Source organism: Pyrus communis, chromosome 8 (assembly GCF_041283825.1).
Source record: "Pyrus communis isolate YQ-2024b chromosome 8, ASM4128382v1, whole genome shotgun sequence".
Taxonomy (NCBI): Eukaryota; Viridiplantae; Streptophyta; class Magnoliopsida; order Rosales; family Rosaceae; genus Pyrus; species Pyrus communis.
This window is the reverse complement of record NC_142572.1, coordinates 80,684-95,707: the sequence shown is the minus strand read 5'-3', so window position 1 is coordinate 95,707 and position 15,024 is coordinate 80,684. Positions and strand designations below refer to the sequence as shown.

Below are 15,024 nucleotides of genomic sequence, written 5' to 3'. Positions count from 1 at the left end.
TACATCAAGATAAAAGAAGACAATAAATAGAACGAGAATCAAATAATAAACAATAATGTTTCATTTGAAAAGAGAAAACTTTTCCCACCACTCATTCTCTCTTCTTTAATGGCATATCCATTTATTTAGAGAAATTTTTTTTTGTATTCGTAACACAAATGGTACACCACATGTTATTATATAAGTGGTGAAAATTTTTATTTTTTATGTTACTAATATTTTAACACAAAAATCTTACCACTTGTATAAAGACACGTGGTGTACCATCCTGTCTTCTGGTTGCATTGAAAAATCTTTCATTTACGAGGAATGAGTTCGAGAAGTATGGTATCATTTTATTGACATCTTGCATTCACTAGCACGCAAAAATTGTAAAAGTAAATAAGTCTCATGTTAAAATTAGTTATGCGACATCCAATTTTAATCCTGTATCATTATCAAGAGGGGTTTATCCCATACCTGAGAAACTATAGGTATCATTCTCATACATTAGAAAATAAGTAAACATGCTCTTAACTTTTCCAGTAGAGATAGAAAGTTCAAAGCATCTTTAATCATACTTTCTATTTTAAGTCAAAATTTAGTTAAAAATACTAAAAATTTTAGGAGCTCTCTAAAAATTTTCTACTCCAACCATACTTTGTAAACTAGGTAGTCATAGTAGTTAACCGACAGAAATTAAGTTCTTATTTAAAATATTATTGAAACATTCATAACTAATGCTAAAAGCTTATTTCTCAGTCCTTAAATTTGGGAGCTCCTAAATGTTTTCCTATCCTTCGACCAAAAAAAATGTTTTCCTATCCTAGGAGCATAATAGAGAATATGATATGAGATGAAATTTTTAACTTCTATTGTGATTAAGGAGTCATGCTAGGGAGACTAAATTTAATAAACCAAATGATATGAAAGTTGATGATCAAGTTATTACTTAAGTGTTAATTAATGCTTATTTCTTATTAGTGACACATCATTTAGTTTACAAATTTATACATTTTTCGATTAATTGAAAACAACAACCTTGCACAAATAAAAGAGAGATTTCCTTACCACTTAGTACTACGGTCTATTGGTATTCCATTTTACTTGTAACTTGTACGTGAGAGGTTTTAGGTTCGATTCATGCCACAGCCGAATTTGAACCAAATTACTGCTAGCTCATTTTGTGAGGCTTAGTTCACTCCCCACCCATCTAGTGTAGATAATATAGATTGTTCAAAAAAAGAAGAAGAGAGATTTCCTTATATGCAAAGCTATGCAAAGCCAACCTAAGCACGCGCCTAAGGCTGTTTACAATTTAGGCAACCAATCTCTCATGAACACCTCATGTATAACAGGATAACTGCTATTGTGGCAATCCTATCATTTTACAAACAACCAATGACAAACAGACACTTGTAAATATGTTAACAACCCCCCCCCCCCCTCTCAATCGTAACTAGAGTAACCTAGCTTAAGATTGGAACATTGTTTAGCAAAAACATGGCTGTGAAGTCCTTTGGTAAGAACATATGCAATCCACTCTAAAGTAGCAAAAATTGAACCACTAAATTTCACCTTTTTGTACTCTTTCCCTGATAAAATTTTAATCACAATCCAAGTGTTTAATGTATTGAATTTCAATTTTCACGTATCCTTAAGCTTAAACACCTCATTGAGATTTTGGATAACTATCTGCACTTTGGAAGAATTGGAACTTGCCAGTATAATAACATCAACATATATTAATGGCACTACCAGATTATCACCATCATATTTGACAAATAGACTAGAATCTGATTGAGAAGCCTGAAAATCAAGAGAGGGTAAATGACTAGTAAACTAGGAATTCCAAGCATTGGTGCTTGTTTAAGTCCATAAAGTGATTCGACTAACTTACACTCGTGATTTGGATGTTGATAGCATTGACAAAACTTTGTGGTTGCCTCATATAAACTTCCTGTTGTAATTCACCAGGTAAGAAGCATATGTGAAGATTCTATAGAGACGAAGAACATCGACATCGTCCCCCAACTCACATATGACCACATGCACAACAGTACATGTGTAGAATTTCATCAAAATGGTATCAAAAGTGAAATTATTCATTATATATATGTATTTATTTATTTATTATGCGAGGTTTTTTTTATTCTTCAACATATGCATTGTGGTTAATCATATTTTAAGAGAAGCTAACATGACCACATATGCATAATTTTGGTAATTAATTTGACACACAATTATAGCCAAAATTGTATTTGGTTTGATAATTTTCATCACAAATTGTTTTTACTTCCTAGGTTACATTTTGACAATATGATTTATAGAGAGTCCTCTATGTAAGAATTTTTTTTTCTTAAAAAAAATACAGAGCCTACAAAGAAAATGAGCAAAAAACAGTGCGGGAGAAATTATTTTGTTCTTTATTTTATGTTATAAGACCATTTCCAACTCTTGAGTTAAAATATAAAATTTTTAACCTAAAAACAGCTTTTTTGCTCTAACCCTTATGTGTAAATTTTTAGTACAAGATTATTAAAGAATGAATTTAGGATAATTTTTTTTTCTTAAAGTAGCTTTAAAAAAAGTAAAAAAATGATGTAGACTATCCTAATTTAATTTTATGAACATTTTAATTTAAAAATATTTAGATTCTGATAAATATTGAAAAACACTAAACCGACACTATGAAAAAATTTATTTTAATTTTTTTAACCGTTGGATTTAAATTTGAAATAAATCTATGTGGGGATGCACATCCCTGTAGTAATAGCCAACATCATTACATCAATGCAGTCAAAGTAAGAGGTGGAAGTATGGTTGTCCTCGCAGTATTTTAGATATTAAAGATTGTACAAGCTTTGCTAGGGGAAGGGATCGGTGAAGTTTGGTAGTATCATAATGGCACTTAATATATCAAAGTTTGGTAGTTCACTTCTAATCCCAGTCGTCTAAGACCACAGCTTGGAGCCAATTAATCACAATCCAAACGCGGTGACGAGAACCCCACCAGGAAGACCAGACCTGACTGTTGAAATAAATGTGTGCGCAATCCATGCACATATGCCCAACAAAACTGCAGAATTGGAAAACAAAAGGACTTGTCAGTTACAAAATCACTACCATATATATTTGTACGCACAACTTCCTCGTCATATATATATGTGTGTACACACACTGACACACGCATGAAGTAGAGGAAAAAGAGGAAGCATTCTGTAGTACAATAGTAGTTATCTCCTCTCTTTGAGATATGTCATTGTACGTACGCAGAGGCGTAGCTCTACAAAATTATAATAATAATAACTTTATCATATATCTGCCGACTAATAACTAGTGCACCTCTGCAAATGGACTGCATTGATTTTGTGCGGTGACCAGTGGAGTGGGGGTTGCGATTAGATACCCTGTCCCTGTTGTTGCCATTTTATACATACATACACTGATACACAACCCGATCGAACAGAAAGATGCGAGGACAAAAAACAAAAGACCGGGAAGGTGACTTGACAGGTTATGATCGCGATCAAGAGAACATGGGAGGGTCCACAGGCACCGTTTGATTTATCCATCTATCCATCCAACCATCCATTCATCCATTCATTTATTGGGTATTTATAGACTTAATTAATTAAACAGTCAAGTGCTTGTTTGACCATCTGACCAGAGCCAGACCCTGATCTCGTGTTGACTTTCTGACAAACCATTTAAAGTTGTTGTTTGGGCTAAAAAAAGGTGCAAGCAACCTAACTAAGCAGGCCGAGGATCGATATCAATCTTCTTGCTTTTTCGGAACCATTGTAAGTATTGAGAAATTACCGGAGGGAGCGATCGGTGGCCTCTTTCGGTTGTTTGTTTTGTTAATAATATATGCAGGTAGGATTCCCGTGAGTTTTATTTACAGCTTTATGTTAGGATTTTTTTTATTTATATATTTTATGGATTAGGGTTTCTCTACTAGAATGAAATATGACATCTTCCTTTTTTCTATTTGAGTTTAGGCTTGCTTATCCGTTTTTCTTCTATTTTTTTATTTTTAGAATCAGGTCTTTATAAAAACACTTTTTGCAACTCTGAAGTAAAAAAGTACTGACAAAATGCAATCTTTTTGTAATATATCATGCGATGAACAAATTTTGTACAAGGGTAGATTACTATTGGGTACCCCTTACACCAAGAAAGAAAAGACAAAGTCTTGTCACATTGAGAAGCTATGAATTTCTTGGTTAAGGAACGTTATCCCGCATGAGGGACACCATTAGGTGAGGCGTGGAAAACACGCTAACCTAATAAAGGTGTAACCTTTGTTGAGCGTAATTTACGGAGAGACGTCCTCTCGCATTTAATGATCAACCAACACAATGATTAAATGCTAACGAAACCCTATAAATAATTTTGTTAACTAGGTCTGCTTCAGTACTCGTGGCCTCTCCTCTTATACCAGTAAAAGTTGGTTACCACTATTGGTCTTAGCAGATACATAATATTCTTCCTTCATTTGTGTCAACAGAAGAATAATTTATAGTTTGTAATCAATTTTTTAACACTTGACACTGCTATACCGCTGCATTGCTTGGCTTCCTCCTTTTTTGCCAATTATACTCCATCGGTATCATGTCTTTTCTCATGATGCAAAGTGTGATTAATTTGTACTAGCAATGTCAACTTGACAGAAAATGTCATATTTAAATCCAAAAATCTGGAGCTGATGATGAACTGACTTACCCTCTAGGCAGTTTGTTTAGCCAGGTTTGTGTTGATTATATGTATACAAAGCAATTAATTACTTTTGTAGGAACGTAACTACTGCTTTTTGTAGAAGATCGAGTAAAAAAGATGATTGTGTTGATATGTATACATCATGCCATCACCACCAGAACACACTCAATAATGAAATGTTTTCTTATTACAATCAAAATAAAATTTTAATTTGAACAGAAGTATTGACATGCAATATAAAAAAGAAAGAAATAGTTGAGAGCCATCGTGGTTGAGTTGAGAAATCTTTCAACTAATTAGTTTACTGGTTAGTGCCCTTAAAAGTTTATGTAACTTTGATCGTTTTTAAATGTACGTATATATACGTAGTCTCTTAAGTCAGCAGCTTAATCTGCATGCAGTGAGTAGAGAAAGAGGATGGTGCTGATTAATGCAATGCCGTTTCATCCTTAGATATTGTTGGTAAGCATCGATCCTGATGATGCTGATGATTCATAAATGGTTGAATCATCAGCGGTAGTATAGAAAAACTTCACAATTGCAAATTGAATACAAAGCATACCTGGTTTGACAGCCAAAAAGAAGCATTCATGAATTCTCCTAGCAGCGGTGGTGGTAGTTTCTCCTCTTAAATTAATGGGCCTAACTTGCGATGTGAGGGACTAGCAGTGTGTTTTTACTTTTCTATATAAAGTTCATTAATTATTGGTGGTCGAGACAATAATACTTGACAACCATTTAAAAGGTGAAGCCAATAGTTTTTTTCTTATATAATAATCTGTACAAGAAAGTGGAGATATATGCTAAAGTTATACGTGAGAGTCTAACATAAGATTTCTCATTTATAAGTGGAGGAGGATCATTTTAGTGCTAATGACATGGTTAGTCTCACACGTGGAGTATATGTCCCGATCAACCAAAAAAAGTGAAATTGGTCAAATAGCAGTTTTGGTTGTTGATAGGATTTTTACCACCTGCAAAAGTAGAGATAAAAACACTTAAAAATACTTGTAAGAGTACAAGGTAGTTGTAGTATAAACGGCTAATTAAGGTCGTTTTCCACAGGGATTGAATGAATAATTTGTGTTTAAAACCAACTCTTAATTAATTATTTAAAACAAAGTTTGGAAAATATTACTTTTGAGATTTAAAATAATAAAAACGAATTTAAATAAAATAAAATAAATCAACTAGAAACCAATTTAAAGAAACACTAGGGTTCCGCCGTCACCTTAACAATTTACTTATGAATTATCCATGCATATTTGAAGATCAGGTTTTCCTAATACATGTCCTACTTGGAACCTCTAACATAGAACGTATATCTAACATGCAATCCGTCCGGACGTTCAGATCAAATATGAACATGAAGGACTCATTAAATTTTATGAAAACTCTTTGAAAAACCATGCAACCCTTAAGACGTGGTGTTCATCCTAAGTGAAATTACAATTATTAACCACAAGAAGCCAGCGTCAATTTCAGGGAACCTTCCGACCAAAATTGCATCAAATTATTTTTCTAAATATCCTAATGGTCGCAAATCACTAAGACACTTAGATAGTTTAAAACGGTGATTAATAATTCAAAACATGCATGCATAATATCATAAGCAAATTAAAAAGAAACTAGTTACGAACAATCATAAAACAAAATATTATTAAGAACATGGAAAGAAAACACCTTGAAAATAAACTTCAATCGTCAATCCAAAATACTGTGTGTGTTATCCTCCTCTCCTTCTTTAAAAACCTAATGGCTAAATATCTTTATTTATACTACTACAAAATAAAACCCTAAAAGATCTTCTAAAAACTAGGAAACATAATAGAATAAGATAACTAGGAAATACATTCCTATACTAACTTTGGAAAATCTACCCAGCCACAAAGAATTCCACGTTTCTGGATCTTTAGGGCTCCAAAACAGGCCCAAAATGGCTAGAATTAAAACTTAAGATGTCCCGAACATAATTTGCAAAAGGCCTCGAACACAAAAGACATCATCATGGATGCTAGAAAGCTCAAAACGTCACTTTGACAACATTGCGCATTGCTCATTTATTTCATCGCCATAATTAAACCGCTTAATATAAAAGTCTGAAACTTTGACACAAACACGTTGAAGGACTAACGAATATCCTCCAATTGGAATCACTCCAAAATTCATCTGTTTGAATGCTTTATGCTCAAGAGGAAATCGAATGTCCTACATTGGAAATATAATTCAAGGTATCAAAATTTACACAAAATAACCAATAAAATAATATTAAAATTAGGGTAAAATATATAATAAAATATTGACTCATCCGTTGTTCTAGAACACGTGTACTTATGTGATAACTATATGCCCCTCCGCTTCAATTTACTAACTAATATATTGTAGAGAAGACATGAACAAATCTTACAAATAGAAATAAGCAATTGTTGCTAGAACTTCAAAATAGTCATTTGCACGTCTTTTTGGTCATTATTACTTTTCAGACCAGGAAGGAGTTTGGTGACAATAATAACTCCCGAAAAACAAAGAAAATAGAGTGATTCAATTTTGATATGAAATGATGCAATCTCAAGCATCAAGCATGGTGTAAAAAATGGAAAAATGATGCATTTTTGGGAATTTTGGATTGCTCGAGAAATTTTCAGGCAAAGATGATCTTTAGCAAGATCTAGATTTGATTCTGTTCATGAGATATATTTTTGGGGTTTCATGTTTAAGTCAACTTTTTTTTTTATTTCCAGACAATATTACTAGCACATCTTATTACCCAATCGGGGGATGCAAGTTTTACCCATTCGGGAAAAGAACAGAATATTAGAGAGGGATGAGCCAACGGGAGGATACCGATTGAATTTTCCCTTCACCAAAATCCTGAAGGATCCTTTTACGTTAGTTGTTCTGGCCCCTTTGTCCGGTCCGCCTTAGATTCACACCGTTTTGGTCTTGTTTTTGTTCATTCCTGGCGACGTTGGGCCTCAAATGAAGTTTTCTCCGACCCAAAGATTCTATTCATCTATCTTCGGAGCAAGAGAATAATGCAACTTCCAAAACTAGTCATTAAATAAGGGACAAGTTTACTTGGTACCTAATCAATAACCATCTTCCAACTTGTACAAAACAAAAATTTCCATGTTTTTTCCGAGAATGTGTAGAGAGCACGACCAATAACGAATGCTTGAGACGATATTTTTCAGACAAACTGGAGATCTTGAGATCCTACATATGGTTGCTTTCCAGCCAAATGCGTTCAACTGAGACCGCAACAACTATAGCAAAGGATTTTCCCATCCAATGAGTCAAACTGTTTAACACAACTAACCCAAACGTTTCGACCCTCGTCATCCAACAAAACACATTGGATAAACGCTTGATAGCATTATTTCCCAAGTCTAAAATCAATTCACAGAGCCTTTCTCAAATTTTTACCAATGCCACTAGATTTGTGTGGTTTCAATCAAACTTAATGGCAGTCTTGGCAGAGCATTCAAAGTGACGTCCCTACGAGTTTACATCCCAATTCAAAGCTATTGCACATACTGTACCGCTGTCAAAAAGAGAAAGATGATGAAGGAATCAACAAGGGGAATTTTACCGACAAACATAAACATGCAAAAGGTCAGTCGATGTTAAGATTTCCATAAACTAGGGCAGATCACTACACATAACTGCAGGTTAGGGTCACAAATGATAGTTTCCTAGAGTGGGGAGTCGAGACATCATGGCAACAAATACTACTAGTCTGCTACCACTTTCACCTCTGTAAATGTCTCAGGAATAAAGAAAGAGGTAATGACATCCCACGAAGATACCTGGAGGTTTGGAAGGCCTGTCGACCCATCCTGATTAACTTATGCAATTTCTGACTAGAGAGAGGACTTAGATCGGAGAGCAGCAGCTCTTTTCTTTTTAACAAAAAGCAGTGATGAATGGGACAGAGCTGCTACAATAGCTTCAAGCTGGAGCTGCTTTATGTATTGGAGCAGAGGTGGCATTTCAGATAGCAGCAGGAGCCGGACCAGCAATTACAGAAGAAAAAAAATAAAAAATAAAAAAAAACTAGAAACCATTACATTCCAAATCATCCAACGTAGTCAAGCTTTGATTCTTTCACAAAAGTCATCGCAGAACTTTTCTAAACATGTTTTACAGCAAATCTTGTTGAATCTAAAAAATATATATAAACCATTAGAAAGAAACAAACATTTTTAATACATAAACTAGGATTACATATGTGTGTGTCTGCATGTATGTATCAGGAGGACCATTGCTATCACATACATACAGAAAACATATCAATACTACAAACACAAATCACCATATGACTCCTTATTGTTGTTCTTTTCATCCCTTGTTCTTAAAGCCAGTATCCGATAATATATCACTCTGTTCAAACTGGTTGAACTCTTTAATAATCAGATGCACTGTAATTAGATCCTTTTCGAACTATAATCCGGTAACTGCAAGCCAATTAAGAATATTTATACAATTTAGGAACATCTGAGGTGTGTGCAGCAAGTATAGAGGCGTAGTATATGCCAACACATTACATGCTAAGGTTTAACTTTAAATTAAAGTACCCATACTACTCTGCAGCTGCTAAAAGCTCAAAAAAGTTAAACTAGAGGTGTCTCATAGAACGTGTATTATAAAAATAAAAGAAGAAAGTACAAACCTCATTGTACAAACCCTAAACCACAACATCAAACAGCAGCACCACAAAAAGACTACTCAACATAACAATTAACAGAAAACTAGAGCACTGATCAGCTAATAGAAGCTTAGATTGAGAGTCTGAGACATAGACTGACTAAAGAAGCCGAAAATCCTACGATACCCCCACAAATCTTTACTCACTTGGCTCTTTATCTTACTTTAAGCCTTTAAATTTCGTTTGTCATAATATAATTTTGACATAAAAACAAAACATATTTAACTTGTATGAGTAAGACTAGTAGTATCTGCTAAAACTTCGCTCCTGGTCATTCCTAGTGATGAGGTAGTATAAACATATTCAAAACATTGATAATCATGCACTGTACTTTCAACCTTTTGCTACATTTAAAAACTGCATAAGCTCCTCTATTATGAAGACATCCAAAAAAATCACAGCACACTCAAAACATTGATAATCATGCATGCATGTTAGGTTGGATTATAAGCACAAAAACAGGGCATTTCAATGAAAACTGGGCAATGTTCAAAATCATTGGTACTATAATAGCAAGATGTACTAATACAACCTAGTAACTGGTGTGAATCCAACTGCAAAACTAAGATGACAAATCAAAAAGTTAGAGTTTGCAATACCATTCCCTACAGCAGATATTCCGGCTTCCAAAGACGAGCTGAAAAAAGTATGACAAGTTAATTTTTAGTTCTCGAACCAAGGTTAGGCAAGCTGCATTACAACCTAATGCATCAGCTCCATTCTCAGCCCGGAGCCGCCACAAACCTTCAACTCTTCAAAGGCCTTTACCAAACTCAGCGTCTCCTTGTAAGTGAATTTTTGTGCATGTCCAGCAACCTTTCAAGGGATGCAAGGGACCAAGTTTCCTCTGTTTGGGCATATACCTTTTGATTTAGAGAGTCAACTATTATGCTTACATTACCAAAGCCATACATCTGATGACCATTATGCATCCTCCCAGGCTTAGGCCTAAATAGCAGGCCATGCTGCTGCGCATGGGCTTCAATAACATCTTTCAAACTCATCTCGTGACCAATGCCATCCATTTGAGCAGTACCACCCAAGTTTGCCTGTGCTGCTGCTGCTGCTGCTTTCTGATGTGCCTCAAATTGCCTTTGCTCAAGCACCCTAAAGTAGCTAATATTCTCCTTCAAACCAGGTTGGACCACCTCCATACCCTCAACAGCCCGATTCATCATGTCAAGACCACAATTAAGCTGATACCGGATACTTTCATTAGCATGAAGCTCCTCAGGAATGAGTTCCTTCCAACCTTTATACCAATTTAAAACCTCTTCAAAGTTCGGGTTCGAACATAACCAGTGATACAAAACCTGTAGCCACTTGGTGAAGAAAAATTTCTCCATCATATCTACCATTAGATGAATTGGAATGGCAGAAGCCCAACTCATCACCCAATTATATTGATCAAGCGTCTGATCTGCAGGGTTCACTTGGAATTCTTGTAAGACAAGCTGCAACTTGGGCACTATAAATCTATACATAAGCTGTTCCCAACTTGCGGCATCAAACACCTTCTTCCACGGTGAGAGTATAGTATAGGCAGATCCATCACTTGGGTGCCAAGCACCCAGAACATTACTCAACTTGAATCGTATTGTGTGATATAAGTCTTCCAACTTGTGTCCCAAGAATGGTAGCCACGGATGCACCCACACATGGATGGGAACAGTGTCCCGGTGAGGTTCCCACAAGTCAACTGCGTCCTTCAATTTAGGAAAGATTACCATATCCAATAAGGAATCAAGGACAGAAGGAGGCAGCAATTTCTCCCAGGACTCCAGAAAGCGAAGCATGGGTTCAGGGTCCTTGGGCTGCCATGTATTCACGCCAGCAATCCTAACGGCAGGTACTACAACCTCGGAAAGCAATTGGGTGTAAGGGGACATTGCGTTATCCCAAATATCCAAGTACTGTTCTCTCTCCCCCTCTCCATGAAGCAAAGCCTTCCAAGAAGATACTAAATCCAACCCATGCGAGGGGTTTCTAAGAGGATTCCAGCCCTGAAACATCCTAATAAATAGAGGCAGAGCAAAGGAGCAGGCAATGCAAGACAAGTTACATAACTTATAGTCATCAGCGTATCTCTTCTGCAGGTCACCAAAGCCCTTTGTCAGGGAGTCCAGCGTCAACGTTCCCATGCTATTCTCTTCTCCCAGTCGATCCAAGACGGTCCTAATATCCTCCAAGCTATCCAGGTATTGCTTCTGCCTGGCCACCTCCGTCTTCAACCTCTCTTTCTCCTGGTTCAAGCTGATGGCCGTGTCCCGCTCAATCCTCAGGTCCCTATCAATCTTCTGGATATCAAGCTCAGCTAAGTCCAGAATCAACCTGACGTTGTGCTGTAGCTCGGGCATGGGAACGTCCTCTTCCCTGGCTTTCTCTTCGGCATTCAAATTCTCCAGATTGGTCAAGACTCGAACCTGAGGTCCTCGCATATCAACCACCTTGTGCACAAGGACCTCGGTGCCCTCTTCCTGCTTCTGGGCTAACAACTCCTTGGCAGAGACATAATGGTCCTTGTCAGTCTTGTCGGCAGCGGCCCTCTTCTTCCAGGAAGGCTTCTTTTTGGCGGAGGTCGCATCCGGCAAAGGCTTGCTCGGCTTTTCAGTTTCCAATTCTTGCAAGCTAGGCCGCTTGACTTCCGTCTCCTTGTAATCATTGAAACCCATGCCCATATTCTTTGGCCTCAACTTGGCTTCAATAGGAGCGAGAATGCCTTGCTCGTTCTTCCCAAGTCCGCCTCCTTTGTAGCCCATGTTCTTAAGCATCTTCATTCCAATGCCCTTGGTGTGCTTCTCGAAGGCCCCCAAACCCCCATCCCCGCCGCCCTTTGCTCCTAATCCTGCAAATTGGCCTTCTTCAGAACCTCCTCGACCCTGAGACTGACTACTAGTCTGCTTGAGCAATTTCAGCTTTTCCCTCTCCTTGTGTCTCCTCTCCGCTCCCTCCTTTATCTTCTTCCCAAACGCTGTCGGCAAAAAACTCTGCTCGTCGTCGTCATCCTCCTCCTCGCCCCCCAACGGATCCAAATTCGGAACTTTAAAACCTAAACCGGAACCGGTAGCGGCACCAAAGCCGAGGCCAATGGTGGCGCCGAGGCCAGGCCGGTTATCATCGTTTTGCTGCTTTGAATTGTCGTCGACCTCCTGGTTGGGCATGACGATTCCGGTGGGGATGAAACTGACGGGCTTGGTGAGGTCGACCTTTCGGTCTTTCCTGCGTTTTCTGGGGCCGTCGTTGTCATCGTCGTTGTCGGAATCGGCAGTGAATATGCCGTAGAGGACGTCGTCTTTGGTTTGGACGCGCTTGTCCTTGCGCTTGCGGTAATAGAACTCCCCGCCGATCCACTGGCCGTCCTCGTAATCCTTCTCCATTCCAAACCTCTCCATCTCCTGATAATCATCCATCACCCTCCCTGCCCTAAAATTGTACCTCTGATTTCGATCACCAAAACCCTAACACTGGTGATTGGGGAATCAAATCATAATAAATTTTGACCAAAAAATAAAAATAAATCCGAATAAATTGGAATAAAAGTGTAAATTCAAAGAAAATTATGGATGCAGTGATTTAGGGTGGAAGCATAGAAGTTTCGGTGGCAGTCTCGGCCGTTCTTAAGAGATCCCCAGAGACATTAGGCTATGTTTGCTGATTACACCAACTTGTCGCCGTTTTTCCTTTTGTTTTTTTATTTATTTATAAAAAAACTACAAGATTTTCAGAATGAAAACTTTTATTTGAGCCCCGTAGACCTTTTTTTTTTCACATTCAATTTAAATTTAAAATATAAATTATTTTTTTTATCTTAACTTATAATTTACAGCCAGTATAATATGACATTACTACCAATTAAAAAAAATATATTAATAAATTCATTTTCATGCTAAAACGTTAAAATAAAACTCCACTAAAACTCCATCTAACTTCACAAACCTTCAAAATGACGATTGAATGCAACTCCTAAGTTAATGAATATTGCTCGTTGTGATTTAACTATTGGATTAACAAGTTTACAGAATTCTGTTGTTATCTTTCAAAACAAAGCAACTCCAATTTCAAAGTATGACATTCCACATCGCCTAGGGGAGTGATCCTTATATGTATATTTTCTTTCCTACCTAGTACGAGATCTTTTGAGAGCTCACTAGCTTCGGGTTATGTAGGAACTCCAAAGTTAAGCGAGTAGCGCGCGAGAGCATTCTCAGGATGGGTGATCCATTCCGAAGTTCTCGTGTGAGTTCCCAAAAACAAAACAGTGAGGGCGTGGTTGGGGCCCAAAGCGGACAATATCGTGCTACGGCGGTGGAGTCGGGCCTGGGAAGTGGTCCCGCCCGGATCGGGATGTGACAATTTAGTATCAGAGCCTAACCCTGGCTGTGATGTGCCGACGAGGACGTCGGGCCCCTAAAGGGGGTGGATTGTGACATTCCACATCGTCCAGGGGAGTGATCCTTATATGTATATTCTCATCCCTACCTAGCACGAGGCCTTTTAGGAGCTCACTGGCTTCGAGTTCCGTAGGAACTCCGAAGTTAAGTGAGTAGCGCGCGAGAGCAATCCCATGATGGGTGACCTACTGGGAAGTTCTCGTGTGAGTTTCCAGAAACAAAACCGTGAGGGCGTGGTCAAGGCCCAAAACGGACAATATCGTACTACGGTAGTAGAGCGAGCTCGGGAAGTGATCCGCCCCAGGGCGGGATGTGACAATTTCGTATCAGAGCCTAACCCTGACTGTGGTGTGCCGACGAGGACGTCGGGCCTCTAAGGGGGGTAGATTGTGACATCCCACATCGCCCAAGGGAGTGATCCTTATATGTACATTCTCATCCCTACCTAGCACGAGGTCTTTTGGGAGCAAGCTCACTGGCTTCGGGTTCCATGGGAACTCCGAAGTTAAGCGAGTAGCGCGTGAGAGCAATCCCATGATGGGTGACCCACTGGGAAGTTCTCGTGTGAGTTTCCAGAAACAAAACCGTGAGGGCGTGGTCGGGGCCCAAATCGGACAATATCGTGCTACTGTGGTGGAGTGGGGCCGAAAAGTGATCCGCCTGAGCGGGGATGTGACACAAAGAATGTGCTCCATGTACAATGAGACGAAAGGATGCAATTCTAGAATTCTTTTGTTTAGTTATTCATGTGTTCTGTGGCTGTCGAATCTACACATCTCAAATATAATGGCTACAAATGGAGCAATCATGGAAAAATAGTTATACAACAAATGTTCTCGAGAATGATAATAGAAAAGCAAAATCATAGTTTACCATGTTTAGACCACATCCAAGTTTTAACCTAAAATCTAAAATTTTTAGCTTAGAAAATTTAGGTTTTAACCCATAAACAGTTTTTCTGATCCAACCCTTATGACCTAAATTTTTTAGTTTGAGATTATTAAAGAATAAATTTAGGCTAATTTTTTCTTTTAAGTAATTAAAAAAATTATGTACACTATACTAATTTAAATTTATGAACATTTTAACCCAAAAATATTTAGATTCCGATAAGTATTGAAAAATCACTAAATTTGGGTGAATTTTGAGTTAAATAATTTTTTTAATTATTTTAGCTGTTGTATTTAAATTTGGGTAGTTAGATTTTTTTTTTATTGTTAAATT

At 37.5% G+C, this 15,024-nt stretch overlaps 1 protein-coding gene across 6 annotated transcripts; it reads right to left on the bottom strand.

Moving 5' to 3' along the window:
* Positions 1-7,774: 7,774 nt before the first annotated feature.
* Positions 7,775-13,106, bottom strand: LOC137717253 (septin and tuftelin-interacting protein 1 homolog 1). Of its 6 annotated transcripts, none has more exons than XM_088698580.1 (4): positions 10,009-13,076; positions 8,772-8,865; positions 8,511-8,666; positions 7,775-8,245 (listed from the first exon to the last, which is right to left on the bottom strand). In XM_088698580.1, exon 1 carries the CDS (start codon positions 12,817-12,819, stop codon positions 10,183-10,185), a length of 2,637 nt encoding a protein of 878 aa, XP_088554706.1. In that variant the 5' UTR covers positions 12,820-13,076; the 3' UTR covers positions 7,775-8,245; positions 8,511-8,666; positions 8,772-8,865; positions 10,009-10,182. The 6 variants fall into 6 exon arrangements, with proteins under 6 accessions (XP_088554706.1, XP_088554705.1, XP_068312659.2 ...); XM_088698579.1 differs by having other exon boundaries at positions 8,511-8,663; XM_068456558.2 differs by having other exon boundaries at positions 8,511-9,158; positions 10,009-13,106.
* Positions 13,107-15,024: the final 1,918 nt, after the last annotated feature.